The sequence below is a fragment of the Chrysemys picta genome, chromosome 1, assembly GCF_011386835.1.
Source record: "Chrysemys picta bellii isolate R12L10 chromosome 1, ASM1138683v2, whole genome shotgun sequence".
Lineage (NCBI taxonomy): Eukaryota > Metazoa > Chordata > Testudines > Emydidae > Chrysemys > Chrysemys picta.
Window position 1 is genome coordinate 170,716,427 of NC_088791.1, and position 18,086 is coordinate 170,734,512.

Sequence of the window (18,086 nt, forward strand, 5' to 3'; positions counted from 1 at the left end):
ATTGCCCTCCAAAACCCTTTGATCCCAGCCTGGAGCACCCTCCTGCACCCCAAACTCCTCATCCCCAGCTCCACCCCAAAGTCTGCACCCGCAGCCGGAGCGTGTGCCCCAATCCCCTGCTGCAGCTGGCCCTCCATACAATTTCCATACCGAGATGTGGCCCTCAGGCCAAAAAGTTTGCTCACCCCTGGCCTATGGAGATGAATTGGGTATTTCAGTTCAGTTTCTAGTGGACAGGTATCTACATAATAAATCCCCGTCACAGCTAGTACTCTTATAGGGTTTTAGCGAGGGGAGGGAGCAGTCAAAGATTGCACAGACACATCCCCAGAGGTGGTTATTTCAAAAGGCTGAAGCATATTGGTGCTGCTGCCTATGCTGCTCCTTTTCTGTGACCAGCCGACTCTACTCCAGGGCTGACAATCAGATACCTTTCACCAGCACTAAAATTCATTAAAAATGGAACAAAATATTAGCAGTGGCATTCTCCTACTGCAGTATCAATACAAATGGAAGGAACAGAGCATGTATTATATGGGCTGTATCCAGCTGCTACTAATATCAAGTCTAAGTGACAGTTACAATTTATTTTAATGTTGCGGTAGCAACACATTAGTTAGAGCAGAGTAAACAATACAAACCCGAATCTGAAAATAATCCTTTGTGTTTTGGTTTGTTTTTTAAATGGGTTCATTTCAGTTATGTTTGGTCCCCTTTTGTGTTTTGCTTTTCATAATAGGCTAAACTATTCAGGGAAAGTAAATCTTAAAAGTCACAAACAATGTTTTTCATTTAATGCATGAACATCCAAAAAAGGGGCAGAAACAATATTATTTGATTCCAGCTAAGCAACACCGGTTTCAAAAAAGAACTAGATAAATTCATGGAGGATGGGTCCATCAGTGGCTATTAGCCTGGATGGGCAGGAATGGTGTCCCTAGCCTCTGTTTGCCAGAAGCTGGGAATGAGCGATAGGGGATGGATCACTTGATGATTACCTGTTCTGTTCATTCCCTCTGGGGCACCTGGCGTTGGCCACTGTCAGAGGACAGGATACTTGGCTGGATGGACCTTTGGTCTGACCCAGTATGGCCTTTCTTATGTTCATTTTCAATCATTCACAACCATCCTGTAGAACTAAAATATATATGAATTGAATAAATTCAGGAAAAATCATCTGCTCATGATATTTCACAAGCCAATAATAAGGCTACTTTTAAAACAATTAATTAAATAATTTTGCAAATTATTAGCTGCATTGTAGCAAATGGTTAGTGAATTGATAAGGCTGAGTTGGTGCTTTCATTCAAACCCTGGTTTTCAGGTGTTTGAAATTGTGTTAAAAAAATTGCCTGATGCATGAAAAGTTTCAGCACAGGTTCTCAATCCAGATGTGTGTGTGTGTGTGTTGCAGGAGAAAATTGTGAAGAAAATCCATTTAGCTGTTGTCTGAGCATGAATGTTATTTTATATAAAATATATATTAAACATTTTTTGTTAAGGGAATTGGTGATATTTCTTACACTCAGATATCAGAAATGTAGTTTTATTTTGTTTGTTTTTCTGTGCACCAAACATTAGAGCTGGTCAGAAAAATGGAATTTTAAATGTGAAATGATGCTGCCATTCCAAATGGCATACTCATTTGTGTAACGCTTAGGAGGGTGGCCTCCATGGCATAGCCCTTCCTTGACTTCAACGTACTAGCACATGTGCCAGATCCTAAATCATTATAGCTCCATTCAAATCGAGTAACTTTTTTGCCAGTTTACACCATCTGAGGCTTTGACCCACTTTGACTCACTATACTAAACAATTAGTATAACAGTATGTGCGCTGTTATACTAACTGTTTAGTGCAAAGAGGCTGGATCCTAAGCTGTTCTCTTTTCCTCCGTACCACGAACTGAAGAGTGCGCTTACATTTAAATGCCAGGGTGATCATTCTCAGTCCACACAGATTGCCCAGAAGAAAAGCTCTGTTGTAACATATTTGTGTTGCATCAATATCACTGTTTTTGTTTCAGACTATAGAAGTGAAAGTAATTCATACATTCACATACTAATACATATACTTGCAAATGTATTAATATTATGAATAAACATTTCTATGCATCATAACTGCATGGTGCCCTACACAGATGATAAAAAACATGGTCTCTGCAGCAAAGAATTTGCCTTGATCTTGCAAATAATGATGCCCATTTGTATAGTTGTGCTCAGTGTCCCACTGACGTCGTATGCACAGATGCAACTGTTTGCATGATCAAGTGCTAAATTAGACCACTGTAGGCCATGAAGTTAAACAAAGGATAGGGAATGAGATGAGGGTTAAAACAAAAAATGAGTCGTGAGTGAATCATAAAAGTTTGATCATTTTAAAATAAAGACTTCTCCTCCTTCTAAAAGAAGCACTTGCAGCTTTTAAGATTCTCTCGCCTAAGTGGCTGAAGCAGCAAACCTGTGTGATTCTGGAATTAAGGTAAACAAAATGCTCAGTAATGCTGTGCTTAAATATCTATCGTCGTATTGCAAAACAAAAGATCTTTTCAGAGCAAACACAAATCCACTTGTTAGTTATTAGTTTATTGCAGTAGTACCTGGAAGCCACAGTAGGACAGGGTCCATATTGATCAATGCTTCACAAAAACACACTAAACCACAGTACCTGTTCTGATGGGCTAATGGGCCAAGGCCTTGATCCTGCAATGACTCTGTATGGGCACAGCAGTGCAACCATCGGGAGCCCCATCAATTTTTAACAAGCTATAGTGGTGTGTTTTCACATAACCAGTTGCAGGATTGAGATCTAAACGGAAGTGATGCTGTCAATAGGATGCGCCATATGTCTGAAAACTGGGACCCAAAGCATACATATATAATCCAGGACCATATAGAACATGCCAAGTCTTCCATTTAAAAATTAGTTATAGCTTTTGCATTGAGATATCACAAATATCACCAGTTTCCTTAACAACAAAAATTATGCTCAGCCACAGCTAAATGGATTTTCTTCAAAATTCTCCTCTTCAAAACACATACTTCTAGGCTGAGAATCTGTACTGAAAATTCTCATACAGCAGGTCATCTTTTAATGAAATTTTAAGCACCTGAAAATAGCTCATTTGAATGAAAGCACCATCTCATCCTTAATGATCAGTACTTCAACATTTGCTTTAATACAGCCAATAACTTGCAAAAGTAATTTCTTTAAAACAAAAGTCTCTTTTTCGCTTGTGGAGTATCATGCATTATATATGTTACTAAATAGCATTAAATGCAACATGCCTTATTTCTCTGAAGAAAATAGGAAATAAACAAGACCTAGTTTAAAAAGTTGTGATCATTTGCAGCAAACAGCTGTCCATTCTGTTCTATTACAGAAGTGGCATCACTCTTACAGAAATTAAAAACAAGGAGGGCTTACCAGCCATTCCCAGGGCTATTCACATTAATGAATGTAGGTGCCCCCATCAAATGATGTAAAATTAGACCCTGAACATTCTTATACATACATTTGCCTCAGTTTTCAAAATGGGATGCAATGTGTCCAGGTTCTTATTGGCAGAGCACTCTTTGCTGCTTCTTTAGAATATTTGACTGATAAAAAGATCCAATAAAAACACAAATTAAAGAGATTTCTGTCAGTGAATGGATGGATACTACTACTACTAAATAAAAAAGCCAGCTGTAGAGAGATTGACATTTATTTGTGAAACAAGTTTCTTCATTTTCATGAACGCTTTGTCAAAGCTGGATGTAACTTTTGTTGATGTGCCTTCTTGAGGGGTCAGAAAAAATATCTGAAAGAACCCGACAAAGGGTCTTTTACAGAACATTTATTTTTAAGGGAAGCCGATGATTTGTTTCATGTTCTAACTTTGCTCTTCTCTCAAAACAGGAAATTATTTGGGGGACATACATAGTGACCCATTATTCCAAATCATTGTCATTACCTTCATTTTGTGCAGTTTGCCCTAATCCCCTCCCAACACATGGCCCAGATGTGGCCAATTCTGGCTGAGTTCCTTCTTTTCCTAATTAAAGTGGTTCAAGGGCCAGGTAAGTGTGGAAGATCATTAAATGAATATAATACCGTGAGTTCCAGAGGACTGATAAGTAGTCTCCTCTTTCAACAAACTGTTACTCTAAAATTGACAAGGGGAAACTACTGAATAAAGCAAGCCGCAGTACAAACAAAGGAGAGGCCCTACTACAAAAGAAAAATAAACTTCACAGACAGATTTGGCCAGAAGTAGTGCTGCTACTTAATGTGAAAGCAGAAGAGTGGCACGAATTAGGATTATAGTACACACAATCTTTCTGCACCGCTGGACTGCCACAATAAGGTGCTGCTGGATAGGACTGCAGCACAAATAACATGAAGGCCCCATCTAGAGTACAATTTAATGCAAATCACCAGGGTTGAAAATTGCAGTATAGACAGGACTTTTCTGTGTCCCCGTAACTGCACTAATGCTGTGGGCAACCTAGGGTTTTTAAGATTGCTACAAGTATGTGATTAGGTTCCATCTATATTACAGGGTTTTTTTTAGCTGTGTTATAACCAGGTCCTCTGAGGAATTCCCTTCCTTTCTTGAGTGATTCCCTCACCCTACCACTTTCTCAAAGCCCTCTATCAAGGTGAACAAAATTCCTTGGCAGTAGAGGCTTTCATTGTGATGTTAGCCCACCACCATGAATCAATACAAAGCACCACAAGGCACTGTCTCCACGGCACACCCAATTCCTGACGACTAGGCAAGCAGGAGACTGGGCGTGGAAAATAAACACATATTTTATGTGGCTGCACAGAGCACTAACATAGAGTTGCCAGCCCATTGGAGAAATTCTTGAGCAGCAAGTAAGTGAGAGGAATCAGGCTCCAACTTCATAGTGTCTTTAAATGGTGACCGAGGCCTAGGATCTGCAGTAACAAGGTGCTTCCATAGAAGGTGGGACCAGTGAGGTCAGTCCTGGAAACTCATGTCACTCTGGCACATCTCAAGTTCTCAGCTAATTTTTAAACCATTTACCATAAATATATAGAGAAGTGTCCAGGATGCTGCAGGAAGAGGTTTCAATACAGTATGGGAGCAGAGATGTTTGATCCTAATGAAATTAAAACTCCATAAACTATAATGGCAGCTCGAGTGACGTTTTCAATTCCGCTCTTCTTCCCATGTAGCTGACAGCACAGCATCTGCAGTGGTAGGCACCAAGGCTGTGCTAAGATGCCCTAACACCTCAGTGTCATCTCTGATTTTGGTAATATGGAAAATAAGACCAAAGAGTGAAAGTCACTGCTCGTTGGCATATAGAGCTGATGCCAATAAGACAGACAGAACAAACTGCAATGAGAGGATGACTTGGGAATCTAGTCCTGATCATGACCCCGCCCTTCAGATTCACCCTGTGAGACTTGCTGATGAGGGTAATTACACCTGTGAAATTGCAACTAGCGATGGGACTTTTTGCCTAGTCTCTGCTCTCACTGTGTTAGGTAAGAAAAACCTTGTGTGTCTTGATTTTTGTTATTAAAATGAAAAAGAGCTCTGTGGAGCTCAAAAGCTTTTCTCTCTCACCAACAGAAGTTGGTCCAATACAAGATATTACCTCACCCACCTTATCATAATTCATGTCACTTGCTTTTCCTTCTTGATACTTGCCTCTCAGATAATGGCTAAACTAGTCTGTCCCCTTCCTCTTCTTAATCTGAGTTTTCCTCTGTCTGGTCAAGGGCAGAATATGTATTGCTGGTGTCTAGTCTGAATAGTTCCATGGGATTCCTTCTTGCCCTGCCCATTTCCCTTTCATATTGTCAGATTCTGAATTCTTCCTATGTATTCATAAAAATTCCAGCTGTGATTTTTACCACACTGTGTTCTCACCAGTCTGTGTTTTGCTAACAGATAGTCAGACCCCTTGTTGTAATCATTGATTCTAAAGCAGAAAGAACCACTGTGATCATCTAGTCTGACTTCCTGTAAAACACAGGCTATAGAGCTCCCCTGAAATAATTCCTGTTTGAACTAGAGCAGTGGTTGGTTCCCAAACTTGTTCCGCTGCTTGTTCAGGGAAAGCCACTGGCGGGCCAGGCCGGTTTGTGTACCTGCCACGTCCACAGGTTTGGCCGATCGCGGCTCTCAGTGGCCGCGGTTCGCTGCTCCAGGCCAATGAGAGCTGCTGGAAGTGGCGCGGGCCGAGGGACATACTGGCCTGCCAGGGGCTTTCCCTGAACAAGCCGAGGAACAAGTTTGGGAACCACTGAACTAGAGCATATCTTGTAGAAAAGCATCCACTCTTGATTTAAAAATTGCCAGTGATGGAGAATCCTATGCCTTTCCTCTAGCTGCCTCCCCACTCCCCCCTGCTATCATCATCATCATCATCTTCTGTTTTTGCTGTGATCTTCATGCACAAAACAAAGGGGGTCAAGACTTTCAAAAGCGACTAGTGATTTTCGGGTGTCTGATTTAGGCCTTTTTAAGGTGTCATGACTTTTCAGAGGGTGGGAGTTCAGCACATTTAAGGTGTCTCAGTTTGGGCACCCAAAAATCACTAATCACTTTTGAAGGACTTGGTAGGGGAATTTTTTCCTACTGCAATAAAAAAAAAAAAACCCAACTGTTTCCCTCCTCTCCTGCAGTCCCTCCTGTGGTGACTCTGACTCATGGTAGCAACGGGGTTGTTGTGTGCCAGGCATCTGCAGGGAAACCAGCTGCAGAAATCTCATGGGCCCAAGGGAATGGTCACAGCACTGAGAACAAAACTCATCACACCAATGGAACAGTAACCACACTCAGCAGTATGCCTATGATCAACAGCACCAATGCTCACGTGACCTGCTTAGTTACCCATCCAGCCAAGAACCAGACCCAGACTATAGAACTATCATCAGGTGAGTACCACTTTTCTGTAACTGATCTCTGTTATCTGGTAACGCCATGTACATCTCTACTTTATCACTTCAGACAAGTGCCAGTGCAAATGGTGAGGGCCAAGCAACTTTGTTGAGTTACTTTGATGTGCTACACTGAATATTTATAGGGGTAAAACTCTAAAGAAACACTCTATAACAATAGACAAATGGCGCATAATCTATCCTCAACTTGCTATAGAATGTCTTGAGCATTCTAGAATGAAGCTGTTGTAATGGCCCCTGCAGTGTTCTTTCTCCTCCTTCACTGATGTAGTGAGAGTTCCCCCTCCTGTTTCAATCACCGGGGGCAGCCACAGTGTCTTAAGTAGCCACAGATTTGTCACATTGGTTTTAGAAGTGGGATTTGAACCCCAGGTGCTGAATTATATCTAGCTATATAGAAAGATCATCTTAGCACAGCCCTTATTTCTGGCTCAGCCAGGAGACATTTCCTTTGGGCTCGTCTGATACAGCTGCTATCTATTGTCTCAAGGGTTCTTGTCCAATGCTTGAATGTGGCAATGTGTAGAATGCAGTCCCACAGCAAGGTCAGCTTCCAGACAGAGGTCACCACTAGCTGCTTAGAGTCCAATCCTGGTCTCTGCCAATGAGCTGGGCAGGTGTCCACATTACAAACTCCCAACACAGTGGACACCAGAAGACCTTGTCACAAATCTGTCCTTGGCAGAGCACCCCCTTCAGGAGTTATATGAGGAGCGCAATTGTGCAGATCGAATTGCCCCCACCCCAGCAGACACTGTGGGATGTATCAGTCTAACAGGGGCCAGCCCTCAGCCCTCCAGCTGAGGCCTTTTGGCTGTTTCAGGGTTCTCAGGGTTCCAGGTGAAGCAACAGGACAGACCACTGTCAGCAAACAAGGTTAAATAAAAGGAAAAGGAAGAAAACATGCAGGCAGCTTTAGTCAGGATATTGGCCCCTCTTACTTCCGAGGGCCATGGAAGTATTCCAGTCTAACCCAGAGTTCACTGGTCTCTAGTACAAGTCTGTCTCCTTCCCCTTCTTAGCCCAGGGAATCCATGTCTGCCTTCTGCAAGGGCAGGACTCTGCAGGGTGTCAGACCTCTCTCAACAGCCTGTTCCCTTCCCAGGGTTGCCCCCACCTGAGTGGAGGTCCCTCCTTTTAACTCCTCCTCCAGTCCTGGCAGGATTTGCATGTGTGGAGGGGCAGGGCCACTGCAGCCCCAAGCAGCTCCTTAACTTCATCCTTGCTGGCCCGGGGTTTATATACCCAGTCATAGTTCTTTGTTAGAAATCACAGCAGAGAGACCAAGAACCAAACAGGGCATGAAGACTGAGCTACACTCTCCTCCCAAGAGGACAGTCACTTGTCATCAGGGTTGAAGCACAATGACAGGGTAGTGAGAGGAAGCTTGGTCTGGTGTCTCCAGCACTGAATTTACTTGACTGAAGAGAGACACGGTACACTTGGCATTCCACCCACAAGAATGGATCAGGCTAACCCACCTCTAGGGTGATTCCTGAACACCAGGAGAACCACTGTGATTCTGGGGCTTCATCAGGATTTAACTCTTCCAAAGACACCATGTTAGATGTTCATCTAGTTTTCAGAGGAGACTGACGTAAGATATTGTAATAAGCTGGCCAGAGGGGAGTGTGTGTGTGTATGATCTTTCTGTCTCATATACCGTAAGAGCAGAGGGAGAACTCCCCTCTCCCTGGCTTGGGTAAAATCCACTAGTTACATAATCTGTGGATTTCTCCATCAAGGGTTATAACTTTCATTGTATCGGTATCTTGGCAGAACTTTCTGCGGACATGACACTTTCACCCATACTCCGTTATTTCCTGATATGCACCTCTTCATGTATCGCTGTTGCAGTTGTTGCTCTGATTTTATACCGGACTTTAAAATGCAGAGGTAAGCCATTTGGAACTTAGTCACTTACTGCTTCACGAGGGGTGGAAATGCCCCAATATCACATTACTGACTCTGCATGTTTACAAGGAAATGTACCTTATCACTGACCTGTTTGGGCAGGTTGGGGATGGGGGGAAAGCTCAGGGCTCCAGTTACTGACCATGTCCAAGACCTATGAAATGTGCTAAAGAAATAGTGGTGATTTTTCTATAGAACTTTTAAACCAACCCAAGAATTCCACAGCAGAGGTATAATTCTCTGTTAAATTCTATATGTGGCTGAAAGTTTTTATAGAACAGATATTCTTTATTACAAGATGAGGAGTTTTAGAGTAATTGAATAGAACCTCTATTGGTTTCATCTGCATTCAATCCTATGGGCTTTGTATTAAGGGCTGTGTCCCTGTTTAGATATATATGAAAATGTTTCATTACCTCATGGCTGACTTACCCGGTAGGGGGAAATATCCCTTTATTCTGCCACTGGCCATGTCAGATGATGGAAGTGCCCCACTAACTGGATGGGAGAAGTGCACCTATGCAATCAGTGATTTTTCTCGACCTCTTGTGAATGTTAGATCTAAGTTTGAGGGTATGTCTATACAGCAAAACCTGTGCATGGGCTAGCCTACCTGAGCTAGCTTCAATCCAGCTAGCACAGGAAACCGTAACAGTGAAGACAGTGCCGCACAGGCTTCAGAACAGGCTACTGAGCTGAGTATGTATCCAAGGTCTATGCTGGGCTTGTACTGCCTGCACAGCAGTGAAGACAATGTAATTGTAACCCACGTTAGCTGGATTCAAACTAGCTCAGGTAGGCTAGCCCGTGCACATGTTGTGTAGACATATCCTGAGACAAGGGGGTTTAGGGTTAAACTATGTCCAGTAGGTGTTTGTTAATATTTCCCCTGTATGTTTTAGAATGAGGTCAAAAGGCCATTGAATTTCACTTTCACATCCTGCCAGGGAGGTGGGTGGATGATCTGCGGTTAGGCTTAGCATGTCTCTCTTCTCTCGACAATTTCCATGTTATCTAAACTCCTGTGATAATTTCCTCCAGCTCTGGGGGCCAGATGTGAAACTCCTGCTGCTACTTAAGATGGAAGCCTCCACCCAATTAGATATGTAACGTTTCCAAAGAGAAAATACTCTTTGGATAACCAGGTTCAATTTCTTATTAAAAATAGTAGAGAGGCAGGTTAAGTGACTCCCACAGGTCTATTCACTATGGAATATCCCAGGGCAGAGACCCCAGGTTTGCTTTCTGACTGATACAGTGGTTTATATTTCAAGGGGTCTGTTGCTCATACATAAAAACAGTGTCACAATCAGGATTTGTTACAGCCCATAATGGAGGGCTTTAATGTTTCAGATGTTTCCAGTCACTGCAATTTTAAGACTTAAAATTCTCAACAGTTACCTTTAATCCAGTTTTAACTCCTTTATTAGGGCCTGACCCAATGGCCATGTCAGTCAATGGGAAAACCTCCCATAGACTTCAACACGCATCAGGTCCATATTGAATACACTTGTACTGAAGATGGAATCTAACCTGAGATTATGCTTTGGTATTGACTGGAATGAAGTCAAATGGTTTCAGGGGTATGATTGGAATAGAAGACAAAGTAGGAGGGGTGAATCAACACTTGGGGGGCTAGTTGGAATGGGAGGTAGCTGTGGCAACAGCTGGAACACAAGAGATGGCTTGAGTACAGTGAAAGCAGAAGGACCATGGATGCAGGAGTACCCAAGTGGGAAGGCTGGGTGAAATGGGAAGTAAGTGGAGTAATATAGGAGAGGGATCTAATTTACTCTCCTCTTCCAGAATTACTGCTTGTCTAGTTTCTCTTCCCTACTGAATGTGATTCAGATGATTCCCCCCCCCCAACCCGATGTATTACATTGTAGGTGTATTTGCTGAGGCAGGGCCAGAGGAGTGGTGGGGATGGGTGACAGGCAGCCTAAAGAGAGATGGGGCTGGTAGGAACAGAGGAGGTAGGATACAGTGAGAAAAGGAAGAGGCAGCAGCCGAAAGCAGTTGTCACCAAAGGATTGACATTTGCAATGACATTTGTTTGCAGCAATTCGATAGGTGACTCTCAATGGCATACCACTATGGTGCTTTGCCAATGTGCAAGAATAAAGGGACCATTTTAAAACCAGTTTTTCCCCACCCTTGCTAATCATGTTCAATTCAATATCTGCACGCTTCTCCGACAGCAGCCTTTAACGTTCACATATTCTTACTTCTACTGGAGTGTCTGAACATGTTATAGAAATGGAAAGTAAAACAATCGCAAACCTGCTGACAATAAAGGAATTCTAACAGTGACAATACAACTGTCAACTAAGCCAAGGAGTTCAGCTGTGTTGAGATGAAAGTTTTTCAACTAACAGCAGAGGAAATATAGATAATAACTACCACGTGTGTGTTGTCCCATCAAACCATTTTGATCTGATGATATCTTATTTTCAGCCTCCTGGTTATCTGGACTGGCAGATGCTACCACAGTAAGTGGAATTTATTCTGATTTTGGACTGACACATCCAGTTTCATTTTAACTTACCTGGTCTCACACAGCCCCAATATGTCAATTTCTATGTTTTTGTATCATTGTCTATGTGGCTATATATTAATGAAAATGTCTGTGACCTGTATGTTTGTGTCTTTTTTTGTGTATATTTAAAATGCACCAAGTAATTGCATAATTGTAGGCAAGGGATGTAATGCAACATCTGCCATAAAAATATCATAAAATATTTATTAGAAAAATAATGCAGTTTTAAGGTTGAGTGTTTGAATGCACTGACTTTCGTGAGATCAGAATTATGGTTCCCATGGCAACCTTAACTCTGCCCTTGTGTATGTAAGCAGTACACTCGGGTCTTTGATGCCACATAGGCACTGCATGACTAAACAGGTGGTCACATCCATAGCATTTTGTTTTCATCTATAGGTATAGAAAAGATGCACTTGCTTTCCCTTATCTTATATTATTTGTCAAGCTGTATTATATCACATGGTCCACTTCTGTGCGATTCTGTAATGAAAGGCCCCGTGGTGATGCACACATTCTAGGAGAAAGTGGCAAAGTGTTTGTGGAAGCTAGCACTCTGAACTCTCTGATTTTGTACAGTTAAAATCTAAATATTGACCTTAGCTTTTAAATATAATTTCCTTCAGTACAATCGAAATACTAGATAGATACAGTGTGAAAATACCTACCGAAGGTTTGGCCCTATTGAAGTTAGTGAAAAAAACTCCCATTTACTTCAGTAAGGTCAGGATCTCAGCTCAGGTTTTCATTGTAATTTTGTTGTGGTAGCGATGCCACGGTATCTATAGACCTTACTGTTTTTTACGGTCTAGTTTCAACCATCCTTGTTCAGCAACTCTCTGTCATCTTATTATCTACACAGCAGCTCCCTTAATCTCTACAGATTAATAACATTCAGAATTATTAATGCACTTGTGCAGGCTGGCACGGATATATTAAAAACTACGAAGTCTGATGTGGACAGTGAGGAATAGAGGAAGGTAGCAAACTGTCTAAACCCTGAGAGGTGAGGAGCACCTGTTGAGCTTGCAAAGCTCCCTTTGGTCAGTGGGAGTTGCAGGAAATAAGTCGATGTTCAGCTCCTCTCAGGACCTGGCATAAAGTGAGTAAATTACGAATGAAGAAATATCTCCTTATTCAGGAATGTTTGCATGTGAAAGCAGTGAGGCTACCTATAGAACTAAAGGAAAATCTGGGGAGATTTTTCTTTCTTAATAGTTCTATTCCAGGTCTCTGAGAAAGAGCATTTAGGTAAAATTGCCAAATAGTATTTGATTACTTCTTAATGGGAACAACAAGTCTACTTAAGCAGATGCCGTTGTGTTATTTTTGTGCTTAGATTTTTTGTTTTGTCTCACTCTTCTGCTGTTTGTTTGCTCCCAATGCCTTTCAGTAGCAGTGATACATGCAGATTTGCTTTGCTGCCTGTTCCTAGTGGTTGTTTTATCTCCTTCCATGTTGGTTACTGTTGGGCCATTACTTTGGAGGTCAGTCTGCTGCCCCTGGAAAGCCGCATGCATAGTTCCTAACCCAGTGTAGCTAGTATCACTCCCGACTCCCTGGGTCCAATCAGTAGCACAATGGGCTGTGCAGCTTCTCAGACAGCAACATTACTATGAAAGTAAAACAGTGACTTCTGTTCATTGTAAATTCTGCTTAATGATGGCAGTCACCCATCAGGGTGTCCCAAGCAAGAGAATTTCACCATATCCTTAGTTATGTTATACTGTTAGCATCAGCATTTTATAAACAGCTTTGCATGTTACTGTTGCAAAGTGAAGGAGAGTTATTGTATCTGTGAAAAGATGCATGCCAGGCTGACCCTGTATTAAATGTCTGTGTTGTTTACAACAATTCTGGGTGGATGGAAGGACAGTGTCTGAGTAGGAGGTGATTTGGCCAAAAGCCCCAGCAATAACTACACCACAGTTTCATGTACTGAGTCATATAGTCTCAGACAAGTGCAAATTTGGCTGTCCTAAACTGTGATATGTGGAAGGGGAACAAGAGATTACAGGGCCTGAACTGAACAGGTCTCATTCTTTCCTGTAATAAGTTGGTAATTTATGACATGATGGTGGTGATGGTTGTTGGTATTATCATAGTGCGTAGGCAGGGGTGCTGGAATAATTTGTATAGTGAGGGTGCTGAGAGCCACTGAACCAAACAAACCCTGTATATGATGGAAACCACTTCAAGTCAGGGGGTGCGGCAGCGCCCCTAGTTCCAACACTTATGTGTGTAGGAACCTGAATCATGGACCAGGCCCTCATTGTGCTGCTGTATTTCTCTCCACCCTCAAGTGTCATCATCTCTGCCCCATCTCTTCATTCAGAGTAAACTGTGATGTAACTTCACATGTCACTGTCCTGATTTCATCCATTTCACTTTTCACTTTGGTCTGTATTTGGGATGTTGTATAAAAATCTGCTTAATGTATTGATTTTTCTTTGTATTTCAGACTAGGAATAACCTCAGGCCTGGGACAGTTAACACAACTAACTCTTCCACCGTGGAAAGTATCTATCAGAATTACAGTGTACAGAACATACATAAAAATATTAATTCTCTAAAAACACAAAGGCAAAGAGTCTAGTCCTAGCTCAGCTATTGTCTGTATCAAGAATATCTAACACATCCTGGGACTGTTCTGAAATGGGGTTAGAAGTCCTGCAGCACACGCGTATACCTGCTCCAAAAGTTCTGTCCTTTTTGTCAGGATGACTTGGCTTTGATCCACTTTTGCAGATTCCTCTCTGAGTTGCTGAATTACTTTTATGTGATTGGCCTTCAGAAATTGAAGGAGTTCTTATTGTCTTCATCACTCAGGAAAATGGAGGCAGAAAGACAGGTGGGGATCAACATGTTTTAGTAAATTTTCTCCCTTTTTGGGTGTCCATAAATACCTTTGTCTGAAATGTTAAGGCCCAAGCTTCAAAAACCTTCATCAAAATGTCATGTGTAAGCTGGAGCCTTGGGCATGGAAAATGAATACTTGTGTGCCTAGTTGCCAGCCGACTGTGAAAACATGGGAATTGCATTTTGACAGTTGTACTACCTCTGGAATCCTGTGGTGGAAACAAATGAAACTAAGGAACTCAAAAACTCTTAAGGATAGGGAGCCCCCCATTGCAGAAATGCAGTACTTGTCTAACTGGCAGAATTAAAAGAAGTTTGACTAGGTCGAAAGAATGGTTTACATTCAGAATTAGCAACATGGGACTGGTAGCAGCTGATTTTATATTATATCCTCTGACTTTTTTTTTTAAATTCTGATTTGTATAGACCTTGCATATGTAATGATAGAAGCCAAACAAATGCATGTGAACTTGATCTGTAAGTGGGAATGAGTGATGGCAACATTGAAAAGTTTAGTCAAGTAAACATCTAAAAACCATGAATGTGTGTCTGAATCTGCATCCAAACCTCTTTGGGTATATAGTTATTTGACCACGTAGAAATGTATGGCCATGCGGAACTCAGATATTTGTGTTAGGTACTCAGAGGACTTCAGGACTGAGCAACATAAAAATACAAAGGGCCAGGTTGTGGGCAGCCTGTGCAGGGACAGAAAGGGGAGAAACTTGTTCCTTTACATCCTGGTGCAGCCTTCCTTGCATCTTGGTATGTGGAGCTAAGTGGAGGTAATTTGTTTAATATTGGAATGAAAATCTCCCAAGAACAGACTTTGTCATAACTAGAGCTGGTGGAAACTTGGAATTTCCATTCTGCAGATTCCAGTTCCATTCTGATTTGGAATGATATCTAGAAATTCCAAAATTTCTCATGGACAGGACACTCTGAAAAATTTTCAGTTTGGAAAAATCAGAACATTTCTCTTCAGTGGCCAGCTGCCTGCAGAATTCCCCCAGAATCTGGGGTGTCTCCTGTTGTGCAACAAAGAGCCTGAAAGCTCTGAGAGCCTCCGCTTTAGCTGGGGCTGCTTGACTTCCATGTATGGCAGGGCTAGAGTGCCACTGCTAAAGAAACTGCTTCTGAGAACAAGTGACTGTCTGATCAGGAAGTGATCAAGATTCAGGGACAGTATTTGTCATTCATTTGTGATTATTTTTAATATTATGTTTTACTGTATATCCATTTTATTTTGTTGAAGGGAAGATATAACAGTAAGGTTGATAATGACCCCTGTCATGAGCGGTATTGCATTTGTATCTCTGACCCGGATTATGTGTTGAGAATGGAAAGTAAAGTTTCAGTTGCTTGCCAGTGTTTCTACATGTCACACTATTATTGTGCCCTTGAACGCAACACAGAATCATGGTGATGTTTTGGCTGCATTAGCTTCTGAGCTGGGTGGTGCTCTGGTTCCTCCTGGTATGGCCTGCTGCCACCCAGGGACCAGACAGTGGAGTGGAGCAACCACAGCAGTGGACAGAATTCCAGCCATGGAGCCCAGCACAAGAAGCTGGGCCCCAGGCTTTTTCCAGCTTGTGGGTCTCTGCAGCCCCATCTCTGAGGCCTACAGTACCAGAACTCTGCCTTCCAACTCCTGGCCTTACAGGTGATGTCAGCAGCTGCAGCCCCAGAAGTTCACTATGGATCCTGTGGGGTGATATGTAGGGGGTGGGGAGATTCCATGAAGTAGAGGGAGTGGGAAGGAGGCAGACACTGGGGGATTTCCAGGAAGGAATGAGAGATTTGGGGTTGAGGGCGTTCCTAGCAACCAAGGTGGTGTGTGTAGAAAGCAGAGACTTGAGGAGAGGTGAGGTAGTTGGTGCTTTTTCAATCTGTGACTGCCAGGGTTGCTTTTGTAACTCTTCATATCTAGGAATGAAACCACCCTTCCTGAAAAAGCTCCAGCTGCTACAAAAACCAGCAGCTTGTTTGCCTAGCTTCCAGGGCCGGCTCTAGGTTTTTGGCCGCCCCAAGCAAAAAATTTTTTGGCTGCCCCCACTCCAGCCCTGGGTTCTCTATTCCCCCCTCCCACCCTCACCCCTTGCCGTCCCAGCCCTGGGCTCCCCCCCACCAGTGATGACTCTGCCCACTCCCCCCTCACCTCCAGCCAGTCCGGTGCTGGCAGGGTCGGGGTAAGTAGCGGGGCTCCCGGGCCGCGTCTCAGCCCAGGGTCCCTCCATCCAGGGCTCCCGCCTCCAGTACCAGCCGGGACCTGGGAGGGCAGAGCTGGGGGACCGTCCCCACAGAGGGCTGAGGAGCAGGGGCAGGGTAGCCCCAGAGACAGTGGAGCCCAGGAGAGCAGGACACAGGCCGCGCACGACAGCACCTCGCCCTCTATGGCCCCGCTGCTGCTGCTTCTGGCCGCCCTGCCACAGTCCCTGGGCTGCAGCGCTGGGGGCGGCCGCCCTGCGGCACCTGCAGGCGGCTCCGTGTGCCCCGTGGGGTGTCCCCCAGCCTGAGTGTCCCCCGCTCGAAGCCTGCCCGGAACAGCCACAAAGTGTGGGTGCTGCTTCCCCATGGCGCGAACCGCAGCGGCTACAGGGTGCCCCCCCTCGCGCACGACGTGCTGCTGCTGCCAGGGCCGGCTCTAGGCGTTTGCTGCCAGAAGCACCAAAAAAAAAAAAAAAATGGCCAGAATGCTGCCCTTGAAAATGTGCTGCCCCAAGCACGTGCTTGGTTTGCTGGTGCCTAGAGCCGGCCCTGCTAGCTTCGCAAGTTGTCATGAACACACCACCCTAGCTTTCTAATCTCTACATTGACTCCCCATTGAATACAGACACCAGTTCAAGATCTCTGTCATATAACTCAAAATCCTCCATAGGATGGACCCTAGCTACCTGAGAGAGTGCCCCCCCCTTCCTGACCACACAGTCCAATGATAGCTATGTTCTACTGAAACCGCAAAACTGTAGAGAGAGATTTGTGCGTCAGAGATAGGACCTTCAAGAGCTGGACCTAGAGGATGGAACTCACTCCCACAAGCGACAAGAATGACAACACGACTAACCACTTTCCACAGCTAAATGCAGAACATGTGACAGTTTTCTCTGTTTCTGTACAGACATACAAAAGACTCCCACACATACAAACACTTAAACACCACATGAACTATTCAAGCTATTTCTCCTGTAGACTGGAAGAGGGAAAATAATGCATAATTAAGTACTTGGAAGGCATTCAGATACTATGGAGTTGGGGCTATATGCCAGCCTAGGCCTGAAAACCTTCAGAGAAAAAGCTGTACAAGAATTCCAAGATAAGATCAACTTTTCAGCTGAAGACCTAGTGCAAGAGTTACCGTATCTCTGACCAGAATAAAAGATATGGGTTAAAGAACACAACAAGGTCAGGTGTGGGAACAGCAAGAATGCCCTACCAGAATGCCTTTGCAGAATGAGAATTCAGATTTGCCCTATTCCTGAAATACCACCTCAAAGATCTCTAAAACTCTCTGGAGGGACTATGGCAGTCTGGAGGATATTTAGTGCCACCAGTCAGGATGGAGCTGTGATAAGATCTTGTCGGTTTATAGTGCTTTAGTAGAGAGCTGACTGAGTGTGAAGCAGGGTCAGGTCATCTAGCTTGTGTTCAGTTAAACCTTTGAGTATTATTATTTTGTTCTGAAATGAAGACGGAAATTGTGCTGGCAGGCACTGAAAGGGTTAATACTGTTGGTCTCACAATAGAGAGAAGTAGGGCTGGTGCTGCCTCACTTCGGAGTTCTGTCTAATACAGCTGCAACCACATAGGCCTTCTCTGTTCCCCACTCCTACCTGCGCTACCGCATTACAGT

General features: G+C 43.5%; 1 protein-coding gene across 1 annotated transcript; it reads left to right on the forward strand.

Moving 5' to 3' along the window:
• The first annotated feature begins 2,466 nt into the window (after positions 1–2,466).
• LOC101935878 (cell surface glycoprotein CD200 receptor 1-B-like) lies at positions 2,467–14,774 on the forward strand. The gene is made up of 6 exons (XM_008166662.3): positions 2,467–4,061; positions 5,188–5,502; positions 6,649–6,900; positions 8,704–8,820; positions 11,296–11,330; positions 13,839–14,774. The coding sequence occupies exons 1-6, from the start codon at positions 3,995–3,997 to the stop codon at positions 13,971–13,973; spliced, it is 921 nt and encodes a 306-aa protein (XP_008164884.3). The 5' UTR covers positions 2,467–3,994; the 3' UTR covers positions 13,974–14,774.
• Positions 14,775–18,086: the final 3,312 nt, after the last annotated feature.